The sequence below is a fragment of the Cydia pomonella genome, chromosome 3 (assembly GCF_033807575.1).
Source record: "Cydia pomonella isolate Wapato2018A chromosome 3, ilCydPomo1, whole genome shotgun sequence".
Taxonomy (NCBI): Eukaryota; Metazoa; Arthropoda; class Insecta; order Lepidoptera; family Tortricidae; genus Cydia; species Cydia pomonella.
Window position 1 is genome coordinate 1,665,414 of NC_084705.1, and position 18,346 is coordinate 1,683,759.

The 18,346-nt window shown below is 35.2% G+C and overlaps 1 protein-coding gene across 1 annotated transcript in view; it reads left to right on the forward strand.

Moving 5' to 3' along the window:
• Positions 1-18,346, forward strand: part of LOC133515736 (synaptic vesicle glycoprotein 2C-like) — an 83,511-nt gene continuing 65,165 nt past the window's right edge. Inside the window, exon 1 of the mRNA XM_061848305.1 lies at positions 1-271. Coding sequence (XP_061704289.1) covers positions 256-271 — 16 coding nt within the window. The 5' untranslated portion in view covers positions 1-255. The remainder of the gene's footprint in view (positions 272-18,346) is intronic.

The window sequence follows — 18,346 nt, forward strand, 5'->3', positions numbered from 1 at the left end:
GCGGTCAACTCAGTTGCCAATGATTCCTCGCACGCCTCACACGTCCGACCAATGCTGCCAAGGTTCAAGATACGACTCAAGCACCACAGATAAATAAAAAAAATTAAAAACAAATGGGATAAGCAAGCTTTTAAAAGACGTTATCAAATTGAAAAGACGTGAAGTGACTTTTGTTATTTTAATTTATTATATTCAGGTGTGATATTAGATTTTAAGTTTAGTTTTGTAGTGTTGTGGTTTTGTGTTTAGTGAGCAATGGAAGAGCAAGGAGGTATGTACATTTTTCACTTTAAAATGAGACTTTATTAAAATATGTTTTTGGAAATTTGATAAAAACGGCCGTAAAAACTGGCGTCTTTTGGGCATTACAAAAGTTCGCGATATAGAAACATTTTGGTAAGCTTTTTATTATACGAGGCGGCGGATTGAAGCGGTGGTGGCCGAGTGGATATGACATTCGACTTTCAATCCGGAGGTCGCGGGTTCAAATCCTGGCTCGTACCAATGAGTTTTTCGGAACTTATGTACGAAATGTCATTTGATATTTACCACTAGCTGTTCGGCGAAGAAAAACATCGTGAGGAAACCTTGCATACATCTGCGAAGAAATTCAAAGGTGTAAGTCCCTAATCCACATTGGGCTAGCGTGGGGACTATAGCCCGAGCCCTCTCGTACATGAGAGGAGGCCTGTGCCCAGCAGTGGGACGTATATAAGCTGAATTATTATTATATTATTTTTTTTTTTATTATACGACTTTTAAGAAATAGTAGGTTTTAATATGCCTGTATGCGATTAAGTAAGAAAATGTGGTTTTAAAATCTGTTTACTCTATGATGTCCACAGGAAATACGTTTTTTTTTTAATGTATTCATAATACAGTAAGTAATATACATTTTATCAATTTCATAATACTCGCCAAACTAAGTACTACTGAAGTACGCTCATTTTTTTTCTAATAACCTGTTTTTGTTAGACACATTTTATAATATGGTTAACTCGTTCGCGTTTTTCCTGTAGACATCGTAAAGTTAAGGGAATCTAAGGCTAATGTTTATGCTACTGCGTATAACCTTAACTCAAAATAAAAAAGTTTTTGAGGGCATCGCGCTTAAAGTTTTCGTTTTATTAACATTGTATTAAAATATGTATAGAGATCAAGAACCGTTTTAAGTTTTCATCCAATAATTGAGACAGTCAAATCTGTCTCTCTCTCTCTTTTCTAATTAAACTACTTATGTGATGTGTCGTTGGAATGTTTCCAAAACTGCTCATAATTTTGTATGGAATTTCTAAATTGAAAGCTTCCTTTGTTTCTTGTAAAATTTTATACAAAATACAAATAATACAGCACATTAATAAGAGGTAAATAACAGGCGATCTTATCGCTAAAAAGTGATCTCTTCCAGACAACCTTTAGGTATTTAGGTATTAATTTAACTGTACTCTGATTATTCAAAAAATAATTAAATAATTATTTCTAAATTTTATACCAAAAACACATAACAAACCTATTAATAACCAGTATACAAAAGCGGAAGCAAAGATGAAGCAGCCAACTACAGGCCAATTTCAGTACTACCAGCTATTTCAAAAATTTTAGAGAAACTCCTCAATAAGCGACTTATTAATTACCTTGAGAAGTTCAATATACTGTCAAATTCACAATTTGGTTTTAGGAAAGCTATGTCAACCGAAGATGCGGTAACAACCCTTTCTTCTGTAATAGTAAATAAAATTGACAATAATCAAAAATGCTTAACAGTTTTTTTAGACCTTAAAAAAGCTTTTGATACAGTTTCTATTCCCTCTCTTGTTAAAACTTTAGAAAACATAGGCATAAGAGACATTCCACTGAAGTTACTTGAAAATTATCTCCAAAACCGCACACAAAGAGTAAAAATAGGAAACCACATCAGTGATGAATCCGATATAACATTTGGCGTGCCACAAGGTAGTGTTCTTGGACCAACCTTATTCCTTATTTATATAAACGAACTCTGCGACATGAAAATAAAAAATGGTCATATTGTTTCCTATGCAGATGATACCGCTATTGTTTTCTCTGGAGAAACATGGACAGATGTTAATAAATATGCCGAACAGGATCTATCCAAAGTGGCCCACTGGCTTAACTCTCGTTTACTTACACTTAATACTTCTAAAACCAATTATATCTGTTTCACAAACAATAAAAGGACTCAACCAAGTAACGATTTCAGAATTAAAATCCATTCATGCATTAATCCACAAAATTGTTCCTGTCCTTCTATTTTGAAGGTAGATAGTACTAAATATCTTGGTATTTTAGTCGACCAACGTCTGACCTGGCACCTCCACACTGAACTAATAATGTCCCGTACCAGAAAATTAATTTGGATCTTTAAAAACCTGAGACACATAGCCTCCAAAAACTTACTGAAACAGATGTATTTAACCCTAGCCCAATCTATTCTTACTTATTGCATACCAGTTTGGGGAGGTGCCACAAAAATGAAATTTCTAGAACTTGAACGAGCCCAAAGATTTCTATTAAAAGTAATTCACTTCAAGCCTTTTAGATACCCTACCACAGATCTGTATAAGCTAACCGACGTTTTATCTGTTAGAAAACTATATATTCTATTTACCACCCTAAGACTGCACAAATCTATGCACTTTAATTCCATTGTACAAAATAGAAGAAGAAAAGATAATATTATACCAACTACGTCTATTAACACTACCTTTGCGAGTAGACAATTCTCCACCAGGTCTGCAAAATTGTATAACTTCATCAATAGACAAATAAACATTTACCACTTACCCTATAATAAATGAAAAAAATGTATAATGGACTGGATAAAAAAGATGACTTACCAAAATATCGAAAACGTACTACTAAACATTGCTGAATTTGAATAAACTTACAAACATTATATACACGCAATTATATCAAACACAGGTACACCAAACTCATGGTTTAATATTATTTCAAGATATAATATTTTTGTAATAATTTATTGTTTCATTGGATTTTATTATTATTAAGATTTTTGTTGATCTAAGAAAAGAGCAGTACCTCTTAACACAGGTAAAGATTTACTTAAAAAGAGGTACTAAACACTATATGTTATCTGTAAATTACTCTTGATTGAATAAATAATTTTTAATTTTTTTAATTTTAATTTAATTAATAACAAAGGAATTTTTGACTGATTTGTAAATTAAAATGTATTGTCAATGGATCCTGACCTCTACTATATCATATTATATTAAGATATTTTTTTCTAATTTCCTCATGATATAACCCTGTTCTGACTATTATTGTTAGCCTGTGAGACTATGATTAGAGTGTGTATTCTTATTGAATTTGTATGCCAATAGGCACGACATAGTGATACCAAAATATTTATGTAACATCTTCTAATCTACCTATGTTGTACAAATAAAATCTTTGAATTAGAATAAAATGTTAATCTATAAAATTTATAATTACCACAACTTTAAAAAATAATCTTATTAGTATGTAAATTTTCCGCAACGCAGGCTTTGTCAGGCCACAGATGCAAATAATCGAATTCTAATTATTCTGATTATAATTATTTTTAATTTAGTAATTATATCTAAAGAATTGGATCGAAGAGCTAAAGATAATTGTAACCGCAACGCTTTTGCTCTTAAAATAACCGACTGATAAAAAAGGAGGTTAATGCTACTGCATTAATTAAAACGAAAACAATAAAACAATGCGAATGAATAAGATAAATCGAAGGGTGTTGGTTCAAAGACGTAGGTTTGCTAAACTTTGAAATACAGATTCGTCATAATAACACATTTTATTGTATGGTTAACGGTTAACTCGCTCGCATCTTTTCTGTAGATATCGCAAACTAATGAATTCAAAAAGCTATTTTTTAAACTCCACGTTAATTTTTTCTGTACTCAAAGAAAGGCGTAATAAATATGGGTAAAACACATTATATCGTATGCTTAACTTGTTCGCGTATGCCTGTAAACATCGCTAAGTTAAGAGAATCTAACGGCCCGATTCGAAGAATGAGATAAGATATCGATAAGTTCTGGTTTAGATAAGTTCTCATTTAGATATCGTTTGTATTTCGTATAATTGACAGAAGCAGCTCGATTTGGGCAACCAATGTCACTTTGACGTTAGAAATATCGTAGACAGATCTTATTGGGATAGATAAAATAAATCTATCTATCTATCGATCGATCTTTTAAAGATCTTTCCAAGATCTTAAACGTGTCTTAATCATTTTTCGAATCGGGCCGTAAAGCAAATTTTTAAACTGCTCTCTTAGAGGCGGTATACACATTTTTAGTACTTAAGTCTTGAGACTCAAATAAGAAAAACTTGATATATAATTAAAATTAACCCGGGCCATTAATATTTGACGTTACATCCACAGAAGTGACCTTTTTCTGAAATGTATTTAACTCATATGTACCCCAGTCGGTAACTTTTATTGTATTCGGTACAATAGTGACCTTTTTATTTTGAAATGTGTTACATGTCACATATTTTGACTAAGATGTAGAGTTTGTGAAGTTAGGGCTTGTAGAGTTAAGGCGTGTAGAGATAAAAGCGTGGCTCTACATAGGATCTGATAACTTTGTGACAGTGCGAGCCATATGGTCTCGTCTTGGCAACATTTTACATGAAAATGTTTATGGTGGGATACATAACGCTAATAGGGTTGTTTCCAATTTTTTGAAACGCTTGTATTACGTTCTATATTAACTAAAAGTTGCCCTAAAATTCAACTTTTATACTAAAAACGGCTTTAAATATGTTAAATTAACAAAATATATTTTGACAGATGCTTTCGCGCCCAAAACGCTCTTTGAAAATTGTGTACATACACACGTAGAAGATACGAACTGTCAACTGACATTTGTCCTTTGTTGTTTATCGCCTAACTGTCAACAGTGTCAATCCGAGAGTTGTGACGTCATCACAATCTTCAATGACGTTTCGAGTTTGATCACGTGACGTGTGCCAAAAGATATTTTAAATTCAATATTTACAAAAATATGGTCATTACAGGTCCCCTAAAAGTAGTTTAACATGTTCTTATAATCCTAAAGAATTTATTGGGATACAATTCTGCCCTAAGATTTGTAGATGGAAACAACCCTATTTCCATCATCGTCAAATTGACTTCAATAATAAATTAATTAATTGATAATTGATCTCTTAGATAATAAAAGTGGCACTTCACATTATGATAGTTAGCGTTTGGAACAAATAAGAATACTTAACAGTCGATAGATAAGCGTTATTGATGCGCTAATAAATTTTATTGAGAGTGCGACCATCAATTGGCTGTGCAGCCTATTCAGAACCACTAGTGTAAATTTATTCGAGAGCGTGGCGTGTCGTACGTGTTTGCGCTAAGTCTTTTTTTACTACTACATATATACCTAGCGAGTCGGTGCATAATAAGGCAAAAGACGGTTAGTTTAAAAACCTTACCTGGAAATCAAATTAATAGAAAACGAAATGTTAGCTTGACACTAAAGTAAAAGGCAAAATTATTGCCATACGAACTATTAAAAAAAATAGATTGAGACAAGATTCAATAACCAGACTCTAGACAAGAACATATTTTAAATATCAACTAACACATTCACTACCAGAGACCCGCTAGGCGGGTTCTCTCTTCGTAGGCGCTTTTCGCTACACACGAGACAAATCCTATTACCGGTTACGCTCGTAGCGCATAGTTTGCGATGTCACTCGGCCCTATTCTAACTTTAAGACACGTCAATCATTTGCTAAAGATACAATTATGGAAGGTAGAGGCAAGGAACAGAAACTCCTTAGGCAGAATTGTTGCAAAAGTTTCCAGCTGTGAGCTATAAACAATAGTTCCAAATCTCTCCAGAGCTGCGCTAGAGTAGCTAAGAACCTAGGCGTTATTGACGGAATGAAGTGCGCTGTCTATGCTTTGATTTTTTTCTCAAGTATTCTAGGTATTGTAGCGCCAGCTATTTATGGTTTTTCGTCGGACACTTTTTGGTATATGGAGATTTTGTTCCTTGCCTCTACCTTCCATAAATACAATAGATATGTCAGTGTTAAAAGTGACGTTGCTTCAAATAAAAACGTCACTTTTGACAATGACTTAGCTTACAAGATTTGATCCAAATATACATACCTACATACATAAGTACATGGCATCGCAAGTTAAATAAACGCTCGTAAAAATCGCATTTCAACACATTCACTCGGCCCGATTCCAATTATAATATACGTCAAAAATTTCCTAACGATACGATATGGATTGGATATGTCAGTGTCAAAAGTGACGTTTTCGTTTGTAGAATCTAATGAAACGTGAAACTAACCGTGAATCATTCAAAACTGTTAAAAGAAATATTTGTATCTCTGCAGTATATTATTGGTCCCAGCAGCTTTTTTTGTTGAATTTAGTTGTGAATCTAGGTTTAAAAGTTCACAAAAAAAGCAACATTGATATTCGTAGTAAACAAGTAATGTTATTGTTGATATAATACTCGCCACAACACGGTCGAATCACCGCCATATCGCCAGTGCACGCTCGATTCGGGGTGACGCGATATCACGGACATTTCTAGACAAACTACGAAATAAACGACTGCTTATAGAACACGGTGGACAATCAGTCCGAGGGTCCAAGGTCATACTAGATGTAGCTATGTGGTGTAGGGACGCCCGGCCGGAAGCAGGCGGGCTGTCGATCGCGTGTTGCGTTCATTCAGCCCAGTTCCCTGAAGTTGGAGCTGCAGGTTACTGTCCCGGCGGCATTCCCATACCAATCTCCTCAAATCTTCTTGTTTTCCTGCAGAACAGAAGGACATCTTTAAGTTCTACGTCCTTTAGTTCGTTTTCTATTAGTGAGTCTCTACCGAATGTATTATACATTCTGCTAGTAGATGGAAGCTAGTTTCCTCCTTGCCACAGTGTGGACAGGAGGCGTCTCTGTTTATTTTCATTACCTTGAGATGTCTGTTGAGAGTGTTGTGACCAGTAATGATACCTGTCAGTATTCTCAGACTGCTCTTACCTAGTTTCAGAAGATACCTGGTTCTTCTTATCATCTTGGACTGTCTGCAGCTAGTCTCTTCTTCCCATTCTCTCTGTGGTCATACTAACCTTGGGACGCATGCAATAGGGTACTGTGACCCGTGTGAATAAGGTTATAAGTCTCAGGCAGCGCAGGTGTAAAATGGTGTAAGTTCCACGTAACACTTATGCCCTTTTACGCATAAGCTGCGCGTGACTTGTACAGTCAGCATCAATAGTAGCGGATGAAACAACGCGCCATAAGTATCTGATATTCCGGTAAACTTTTCCAGATATAGATAAATCTCTAAAATTTATATTCAAAAGTATATCTTTTACCGTCTTAATTGTTCTCCATATAGAACCACCTCATTTTGTTAAGCTGAATGCTGATACTTTTGAAACCTTGTTTGATCCGCTACTATTGATGCTGACTATACCCTTTTTCACTAGGTCCACAGTTATATGCTAGCAAAATCAGTTTCTTTTTTCGAACTGTGAAAACGATTAACCACTATGGAATTTATATGAAAACTGCACAAGTGACGTCACGAAATTGTGTCAAAAATCTCCTAATAATTATCTGGTGCTTCATTTCGTACATGTTTTAGATACAGGAAACATTCCAATTTGGTGACGAACCACCGTTTATGGCATGAATGGAACACCGGAGCCAGGCTTTTCATTATCTGGTGCTTCATTTCGTACATGTTTTAGATACAGGAAACATTCCAATTTGGTAACGAACCACCGTTTATGGCATGAATGGAACACCGGAGCCAGGCTTTTCATTATCTGGTGCTTCATTTCGTACATGTTTTAGATACAGGAAACATTCCAATTTGGTGACGAACCACCGTTTATGGCATGAATGGAACACCGGGGCCAGGCTTTTCATTATTGAAATCCATTTTCCCCGTGAAACGGTGACTACAGTTTCAATAAGTGACTATTTATTCCCTATTCAAAATAATTTATAGGAATCAGTACCGTTAATAAATATTTAAATATGTACTAATTACCTATTTTATATTATCCCCATGCTTAATAACTATTAAGCTAGTGGCTCTAGAGCTCTAGACCTGGCGATAAACTTAGAAAATGGAGTTAAAATGAAAAAATACATAGTTAGTCGAGTGATTATCACAGTGAACTCAACAATAGTCTTAAGCGTCATAGACAATTTCCGCATTTTGAAAAATGTCCAAAAAGTAAATCGACAAAAACAATCTATGCCATCATAGATTCACAAAATTTCACGAGAATTGGTTGAGAATTGGGACCTATAGGTAAATGAGATCCGGACATATGAAAGTATTGTGCCCGAGTTAAAACTGGGACCTCCGCTAACGCTTCGGTCAATTAAAAATGTCAAAAACCCCCTATGCTAATCATAAGATTTTAAACCATTTTATGTCAAGAATACCTTTCATCATCACTCTCCAAACTCTTGGATTTATTTTTATCAAACATAGTTAAGAACCACGACAATGAAACTAACTTTCACGTAAAAAAAAACCGCGTTCGTTTCAGAGCTACGATGCCACAGATAGACACACAGGCAGACATTGGCGTCAAATGTATAACACCCCTCTTTTTGCGTCGGCCATTAGAAACTGCGTGTATAATTAACCGTGGTCGTGTCGGGATCTAGTAATAACTGCCCCTTATTTCGTAATCCGTGGCCAGTTATCAGACCATAACATTTTATAACAAACATCTGTTGATCCGGTAAACTCACACGGGCAAGGTTCAGACACAGTCTATTCTATTCTTGCATTACATACCAATGCCAAGGCGATGCATACAAGGGAATGATGGTTAGATCCAGATCTAACGAAAAGACCGAACACGCATGTTTGCTGTAGATTGCGCGCTTTTATGCGAACATTGTATTAATTGCGCAAATCAGGCATGCAATATGATAAAAATCTGCAAACGCGTCGAATTCTCTAGATGGACACCTTTTGACACCCATTATTTTTGTATCCATCGCTGTTACAGCGAATCTTGTTAGGCGTCCGATAATGAGCAGGAAAAACATTGCCGCAAATAAGGATTGGTTGGACTTGTATGAACTGGAAACGGTTGGTTTTAAGAATTAACAGCTTTTATATATTTATTCGGCCTTATTGTGTTAACGATGGAATCTTTTGAAGTGACTTGGATGTTAATGTACCTAAATTTTATGGAGGCAAGCAATCTAAATAATAATTGGCATACTTGTGTATTTATAAATAGTTCAATCAAATCAAAACTTTGATTAAAATAAATCACGGCCTCCCAGCGGACACGGTTGCGGTATACGAACCAGATCCCAGGTTCGAACCCTGGTAATAAAATTTATTTGGCTGTTTATCCCAGTTTTTTTCTGTGTTATGGATTTTTTTAATGTATTTAAGTATTTATCTATTATCCTGATATATATAGTAGTATAGTACCCACAAAACAAGCCTTATTTAGCTTACTATGGGCACAGTATATAAAAAAATGCAGTCATTCGACGACGCCGTCTAGATAGGGCAATCGTACGGTGTGCGAGGGGCGAGGAGTGTCGCGCGCACCCGAGCTGCATACATCGCCATTGTTAGTAGCTCGGTACTACTTACAGGGCTGCCCGTATTGTTTTATCCAGCTGTCCTTTTGGGCAGTTGTGTAAAAGTCTGTGACAACCCCTACTGTGTTCTTGTGCAGTGTTGGCTTTTACGCAAACATCAAAGGCGACGGTCCATTGTTTACACTGTGCTATGGACTAGGTCGATTTGGACAAGATTGTCTTATCATATTTATATAGGTATAATTTTTTTTACAAAAATGAAGTATTTTCTCAAGTCCATGCAGAATACTCATGTATAACAATAGTCGAGTCTAAACTGTATCGCAATCTAAGTTTTTAAATATTTGCCAATTCCATATTTAGCTTAGCTCAGTGCCTAGGAACGGCATTAGAATTTAAAGATATGTGGTTCGAACTATGATTTTACATTAATATACGATATACGATTAATATTCTTCAAATCAATACCAAATAAAGCAGGATTTAAAAGCTCCAATGCTATTCCAAACAGTATTGTCTACGATATGCCATCGAAAATTTCCAGATGACCAAAATATCCACAGGAAACAATTTCGGAAACTTCCGAAGTTTCCTTTGTTCCCTGTGAATATTAAAAAAAAACAATCTACATTTTTCTAATCTATCCGAAACGTACACATATTAGATACATATGGTTTGCCCTCAGTTGCATCTCCATCATGTCGATATATATTGCGTAGTCTCCGCACAATCGATAATAGATCAACGAACCGTTCAATCAGTATCATCCTGATACGAGTACCGCGCCTAGGATACAATACAATACTTTGCTGATGCAACTGCACTAGAACTTGTACAGTCAGCATCAAAAGTAGCGAATGAAATAACGCGCCAAAAGTATCTGATATTCCGTATAACTTTTCCAAATGTTGATAATTTTCTAAAATTCGCGTTCAAAAATATACCTTTTATAGTCTTAGTTGTTCTATATTAACTTAACTTAACAAACACCTACACAATATGGGTAAAACAGACAGCCCCATGTGCAGAGCGTGCATGGAAGAAGAAGAAACAACAAAACATATTCTCCTAGACTGCAAACAGGTAGAAGTATACAGGAACAAATACCTAGGGACTCCGTGCACACTAGGAGAGGCAATTAGCAACCTGAAAACTTTGCTAGGCTTCGTGGAGGAGCTGGGGTGGTTAGAGTAGCGCTACCTCGTTTCACGCAAAATAGGCACAATGGTTGTCGATTTGCGGAAAATGCCCAGAAGCACTAACTAACTAACTGTTCTATATTAAAGAAATTACTTTTTGTTAAGCTGTTACAGAATGGTAGATACTTATGAAGCATTATTTGATCCGCTACTTTTGATGCTGACTGTACACTGTAGAACAATTTGCTTAACCTAGATCGCAACAATGTCTTCTACATTTCACATTAATTTATTAGTATTAAGCATACATTGTCATAAATATTACAGCTACACAATAATCATTACACTAGATTAATACAAATTTGGCATAAATTGGGAAAATATTTACAGTATAACATAAAACAAGAAGAAGTAATTTAATAATGACACATTTAGGTAAGAAGTAAATAATAAAAATCTGTAGAAATAAGAAATAAAATAAAATATCAATATCAATTCATGTCAAAAATTAATTGGATTGTTTTTTTAATGTTAAGGAATAATAAGCTTTCTGGATTAAGAAAGATTTAAATTTTGAGACAAACCCGAGATAGCTAGGGGTGTTTTTTATACATGCTGGAATTTTGTTGTATATTTCCGGTCCCAATACATGTACACAATGGCCAGTTTTTTTTTTACTTGTGTTTAGGCATCTCTAGATCGGGCTCCCTTTGTTCCTGAAAGCGTTTACTGGTTTAGCTTTTTTTTTGGTGTCACTGTGAGTAGATATTTCTACTTAGAATAAATTAGTGGCTCCGTGCGCTGTATACCTCGTGATAAGATCAATAAGCTTAAAACATATAAAAACAAAAAATATTTCGTTGAGCCATTTTTGACGACCGGTTTGGCCTAGTGGGTAGTGACCCTGCCTACGAAGCTGATGGTCCCGGGTTCAAATCCTGGTAAGGGCATTCATTCGTGTGATGAGCATGGATATTTTGTTCCTGAGTCATGGGTGTTTTCTGTGTATTTAAGTATTTATAAATATTTATATATTATATATATCGTTGTCTAAGTACCCTCAACACAAGCCTTATTGAGCTTACTGTGGGACTTAGTCAATTTGTGTAATATTGTCCAATAATATTTATTTATTTATTTATTTATTTTCACAGCGTACTCGCAATGGTCCTAAGTGCCATAGTCCATAATGGCACTTAAGTCTTTTATGCCAATTTCTATCATTTTCAAAATTTTCCAAAAAAACGAAACGACAGAAAAATTTTATGTAGCTACTGAACATGCTTACAAAATATCACGATATTCAGTTGAGAATTGCGATCTGTAGATGAGAATATCCGGATATACGAAAGCAAATTGCCCGAGCCAAAACGTACACCTTCGCTAACGCTTCGGTCAATAAAACACAAAACTGTAATTTTCAATTCGTCACATCAAAACTGTCACGTAGGTATGATTATGAGAGATATTTAAATACTTGTATAAGTTTCCATAAAACCTGTTTTAAATTAAAACGAGTTTTCCCTAATTAAAACTAGTTTTCCGTATCGCTAGTTAAAATTAACTAGTTTTCCTTAAGGCCTTTATGAAAACAGTACCCCTAGTGTAAATTTAATCGACATCATAACGTGACGAACGCGTTTGCGTTAAGTCTCATTTTGTATAGGATTTTGAGTTTCCAAAACGTCCCGCTTGGCGCGCTCTTTCTAAATCACATACAAAATGAGACTAAACGCAAACGCGTAGGTACGTCATGTTTCGAAATCGAATTTATTTACACTAGGGGTACTGGTTTTAACTAGGATTTTCAGGCAACCCTAGTATTCGCAAAATGCCTTAATGAAAACTACTTTCTCACTCCAAAATATATTACAGTGTCATAAATACAGTTTATGTTTAGCCTGATGGTTGACTGGTAGAGAATGCCTTTAGGTATTAAGTCCGCCATTTGTACTTTATTTGTTATATTGTGCAATTAAGTTTAAATAAATAAATACAAAGAAAGATTTTCTTTCTATTGCCAAGATAAAATAACACTAGATAAAGCTACATCTGCGGTAAAAAAGTGTTTTGTACAAATATATAAGTAGATAAGCATGGAAGTTGTACCGACGAGATACTAAGTTACCTAAAAATACTTTGTCCTTAATCGTAGTACTCGTTGACATATGCAGTAGATATAACATCGACGGCGTATGTTATTAAATAGATAAAGCTGTCGGGCCACTGCCCGAGCACCGTGACGTCGATAGGCTCATCATTGCCACGTTATCACGTGATAAGCGTTAGTTCTGGAAGGAGACGAATTTCAGGGACACGTTACGTACTGTGTTCTCAAATAGGCTATTCTACTTTTTTTTTAATATACTTCTTGGTAAATGTTCATATAGCGTCAATATCCAACTGGTGGTTTTATTTCCTAAAAATAATATCGGTATATGCAAAGAAAACTTGTTTAAAATTAAAATGATTTATTTTCGCACCAAAAATGACAGCCGCCATTCTTGTGACGTCATAATAGCAGCTAGTGCACTTACAAAGAAACGTCAAATGTGCAGTACAAATTTTTCACCATTATTACAAATTTAACAATGATTGTTTCTGCTATAGTGACGTCACTCACGAGAAAATAATGGTGGTCGGCGTTCTCGGTCACGTGAAAAAACTACGATTTTAGTTTTGAAATCTAAAATTAATTAATCTATTCCCAGTCCACTATAACTTGGACCTTTTTAAATCGAGAGTGAATAGACATCTTTTAGGTAAGCATGTTCCATCCTAGACTACATCGGCACTTTCCATCAGGTGAGATTGTGGTCAAATGCTTACCTTTTCGGTATAAAAAAAAATGTTTTTTATGAAAAAAAAAGTATTAAATTCGTATTTATTATGGTAATATCTACACAAATAACGTGCCAATCAGGTGAACTGTCACTGTCGCACTATATGGAAGAGTGATAGAGAGAGATGACTACGCAACGCTACGGAGCGTTAACGATTGGCACGTTGGCTAAGCATCCTGAAGTCACCCAGAAGTGCGGCGTTGATGTAGTCGGGAACCGGTAAGCGTACTATGCTGGCTCTAGATGGCACAACTACGCGCAAAAAATTGGATGTATAAAGGGCGTGTGGGTGCGTTATATAGTGGGTCCTCTTTCAGCCACTCGCCCTTCGTTGGTTGACAGAAGCATACAAATTTTATACTTTCGCTATTTTCTACATAAGTAGATAGATAGATAGATAAACCATTTATTCGCTTGCCACAATACGCCAATTGCGATACAAACAAATAATACAAACAATAGCAACACCAAAATAAAAATTAAATAAAGAGCAAAAAGCATCAATAAAAGGTAATGTGTGCTGTGTGCGTTGCAGCAAAACAAAAGGGTTCTGGCTCAGTAATACGCTCCACTCTTTCGGGTGAAGCACTGATAATTCTGCTAGAACCCAGATCACGAACGATTCACGATGTAACAAAAAAAAAACATATATATACATAAATATTTAGTAGCATGCCTATAAAATAATAATACGTGTCGTAGTATGCATTATGTCAAAGTGTGGTGCGTGTTGGTGTATAGTACCTTATTATATCAGATGGCGAGTATAAAACGGCCTACAATAATATAAAGAGTTTGTACACATACAGACTAGATTCGGTAATCTGCAACCAAGTACCCGTGCGGTATTCCTGCAATTTGTTTATTTAAAAGGTACATTTTAAAATGAGACTTAAACGATTGCTTTGTTTTAAGGCATCTTAATGGTGGAGGGATATTATTCCAGCACTTGGTTGCGAGATACCTGAAGCAGCCCGTAAAAGCGACGGTTTTGTGAGGATGTGTTTCTAAAAGACAACGCCTGGTGGATCTAGTACCATGTCGTCTGTGGAATGAGGAAATATGTATTTTTGAATATAAATATTCCGGTTTTTTGTCATTCAGGACACCAAATAAAAGACTTGCAAGGTGTAGGTGTCTGCGAGACGTCATATTAAGTATTGAGGCTTTATTTAAATGTGGTGTAATGTGACTCCTAGGTTGGACTGAATAACAAAAACGATAACAGGCATTCTGAACTCGCTGTATAAGACGTCGCGTTTTCTCTTGTAGACGTGGCCCGTACACTATGTCTCCATAATTTAATTTGGTCCCAAGAAGTCCCAAGAAACTCATTGGCATAGACCAAGGTTTGAACCAATGACCACATAATTTCAGCCCCAAAGAACCGAAATCCTGTTCCAATTCATATCAACTTCAGCCGTCCTGTAACCGGTGCGCGTTGCCGGCAATTAAAACAAGTCATGTCCTAGTTGGGGTAAAACATGCTCGGTTAGGTTCAGTTTGGTTAGGTCTAGTATTTTGTGAAGGCTTGTCACTGCATGATATATTACTCACTGAATTGGTTGAGTGCAATTAAATAACTGTTATATCAACCGATCGAAAACAATTGGGTTTATCAACTAGGTTCTTATGGTTACGTTTCCTGGGTTAGGTAGCCTTTAAAATCCCTCTGTTTTATAGAATTACGACGACCAGTCTGGCCTAGTGGGTAGTGACCCTGCCTATGAAGCCGATGGTCTCGGGTTCAAATCCTGGTAAGGGCATTTATTCGTGTGATGAGCACTGATATTTGAAGTCATGGGTGTTTTATATGTATTTAAATATTTATAAATATTTATATATTATATATATCATTGTCTAAGTACCCACAATACAAGCCTTATTGAGCTTACTGTGGGACTTAGTTAATTTGTGTAATAATGTCTTTTTTTTTGGCAGTCATAAACCCAAAAAGGAGAAGTTTAGCAAACAGTGTTAAGTCTATTTGCTAAACTTCTCCTACCATTCTATATCTATTTACTGATGTACTTTACGTTGAATTTTAGGAAAATGAGGAAAATCGAGGATACAGATTATATACTATTTACATTAAGCATCTTTAGGTACTACTAGTAGCCCAAGATATACAATTCCTAAAAAAACCACTAATGGTTTTAATTTTCTAAACCGAAGATCAAGGCCTCGGCCATCCTTAGATCTTTGCCGTGGCTATGTGTTGTTTCATAAAAAAATACAATAAATTAATAAGCTATTTTCGGCGGTGACATTTCGTTAACAAAATGTGTGCGAACAATTAAAACGCTCTTCGCAATTGTGGCTAATCTAGCACAATTAATAATTGTATCGTTGATAATCGCTCCCATTGAGATTACAGTGTTAGTTTTAACCGCCACAATCAGCCTGTTGACAATGTTGTTACTCGTTAATGGAGTGCAAACACAAAATCATGGGTGCATCATTGCTATTAAGACTTATTTATTGTCGTCATATCAGCTAAAAAAGTTATCTATACTTTTATTTGGTTAAGGACAGATTCTGGTTACATAATTAATCAATCAAGCGTTACTTTGCAAAAGTCTATATTTTTAAATTTTTGGGGTATTATTTAATAAGTAACATTTCTTAATTATACGCACCAAACCTGGTTCTAAATAAAATATTGACGACAAAAATATTTCCACCCCATTTATTCACCATTATATATTTTCGAATTTTACATTCATAAAACACCTAAAGAGGCAAAGGTCGATAACGCTCGATATCAGTATGTGTCATTACTGTTACTGTCTACAATTTGCTTTTGTATTCATTCATTTTGTATCGAAATCGAAGAGGTTTGGTGGAAGGTGGAACGACAGTTTAATTTTAAATGAAGGATAGCGAGACTAGCCTCCCGAGGCTCAGGTCTAGAACGAAAACGACTAGACATGCTGTATTCATCCAATGACTCCCTACAATTTTGAGCATATGAAACGAACCAATCGAAACAGTTCGTTCATCAAAATGAACTCAGTAGTTATAACGCTCCGATATAGTTATGATGGGACTGGCACCAGTAATGGGATGGTGTAGACAAATCCTGTAAAATAAAAGAGCTACTTAAGTTTAATTTTTCATTGATATTTGTTAGTTTGAAAATTAATGGCGCCATACATCCCATGACTATAGCAAAAGAACATTTTTTGTTTTTATTAAGAAAAGACCACATTTGACCACAATCTCACCTGATGGTAAGTGCCGATGCAGTCTAGGATGGTACATGCTTACCTAAAAGATGTCTGTTCACTCTCGATAGTTTTTATATGTTAATAATATTAAAACCAATTGCAGTAACTTTCATTAAATGCATAGAAAATATAAAGGATGATTAGGACATTCAACTTTTAACACATCAAGCGTTAGAAAGTTTACAGGTGTCGTGTATGATATGACCTTTCACCATTAAAAACCTCTTTGCACAAAAGAGAGACACAACAATTGGCTGTGAATGTTATGAAAACATTAATGCACTCCGTCTTCTGAACATCTAAACAGAGTTTGTGATGGAAATATTATCCAGCAATTTACTTCACCGACTATACTCTTCACAATCATATCAACTACTCATCGAGACGATTCTAACTAAAATACCTTTACAACAAGTCAATTCATTTGACGTTAGGACGAAAGTTGATTCGTTTTTTGACGACCGGTCGGTCTGGCCTAGTGGGTAGTGACCCTGCCTATGAAGCCGATGGTCCCGGGCTCGAATCCCGATAAGTGCATTTATATTTGTGATGAACACAGATATTTGTTCCTGAGTCAAGGATGTTTTCTATGTATATAAATATGTATTTATCTATATACGTATGTATATCTTCGTCTAGTACCCATAGTCCAAGCTTTGCTTAGTTTGGGGCTAGGTCGATTTGTGCAAGATTGATGCCAATTTTTTTATTTATACAATACAATACAAATCCTGTTTATTGCACAACCTCTGAAAAAAATGTACATGGAAACACATATAATACATGAAGATAAAGGTAAACAACAGGCGGCCTTATCGCTACAGAGCGATCTCTTCCAGACAACCTTTAGGTAGTGGAGAAATGAAACTTAAATTAACTAATTAGGAGGTGCAAAAAAACTAAATAGCAAACTAAATTAAAACTAAAATACTCTTAAAATTTAAGTCTACAACAATAAGACTATATTATTATTTTGAGTATTTATTTTGTATATTTGTTTTTTTTAATGGTTGTGTCATGTGACTCACGAGGAATGAGGATGGGTAATTTAATATAATATTATCTGTGACCATTGATCACGTATGACAAAGTAACCGTTACTAAACCCTAGCCAGTAGGTAATGAAACACTACTTACAAGATTTTCAGCCGATTAGATATGCAACCAACATTCTTGTTTCACCAAACGCTTTTGTTTATTCCTTTTCAATCTTACAAAGTTGTATTTTATGTAAAGGACAAATTAGTTTTTTAATTGGCTGTTATTTCGCTTAAACATGTACTTTAGACGATACTCAGCATGTTTTGTGGCAACGCGCATTATGCTACTTTGTTAGATGAGCTGAAAAAAGACAAGTGTTTTAAAGTCATTTGGGATATTCTAATAATAGATAGCAACGCCACCTATATAGATATATAAATCTCTTAGTTAATAGACTCTTTGGATTCTATTTGAGCCGTGTGACTGTTGTACCTAATACTCTTTGCTCTTTGGACTGTTGTCTTATTTTGAATATGGAATACTTTT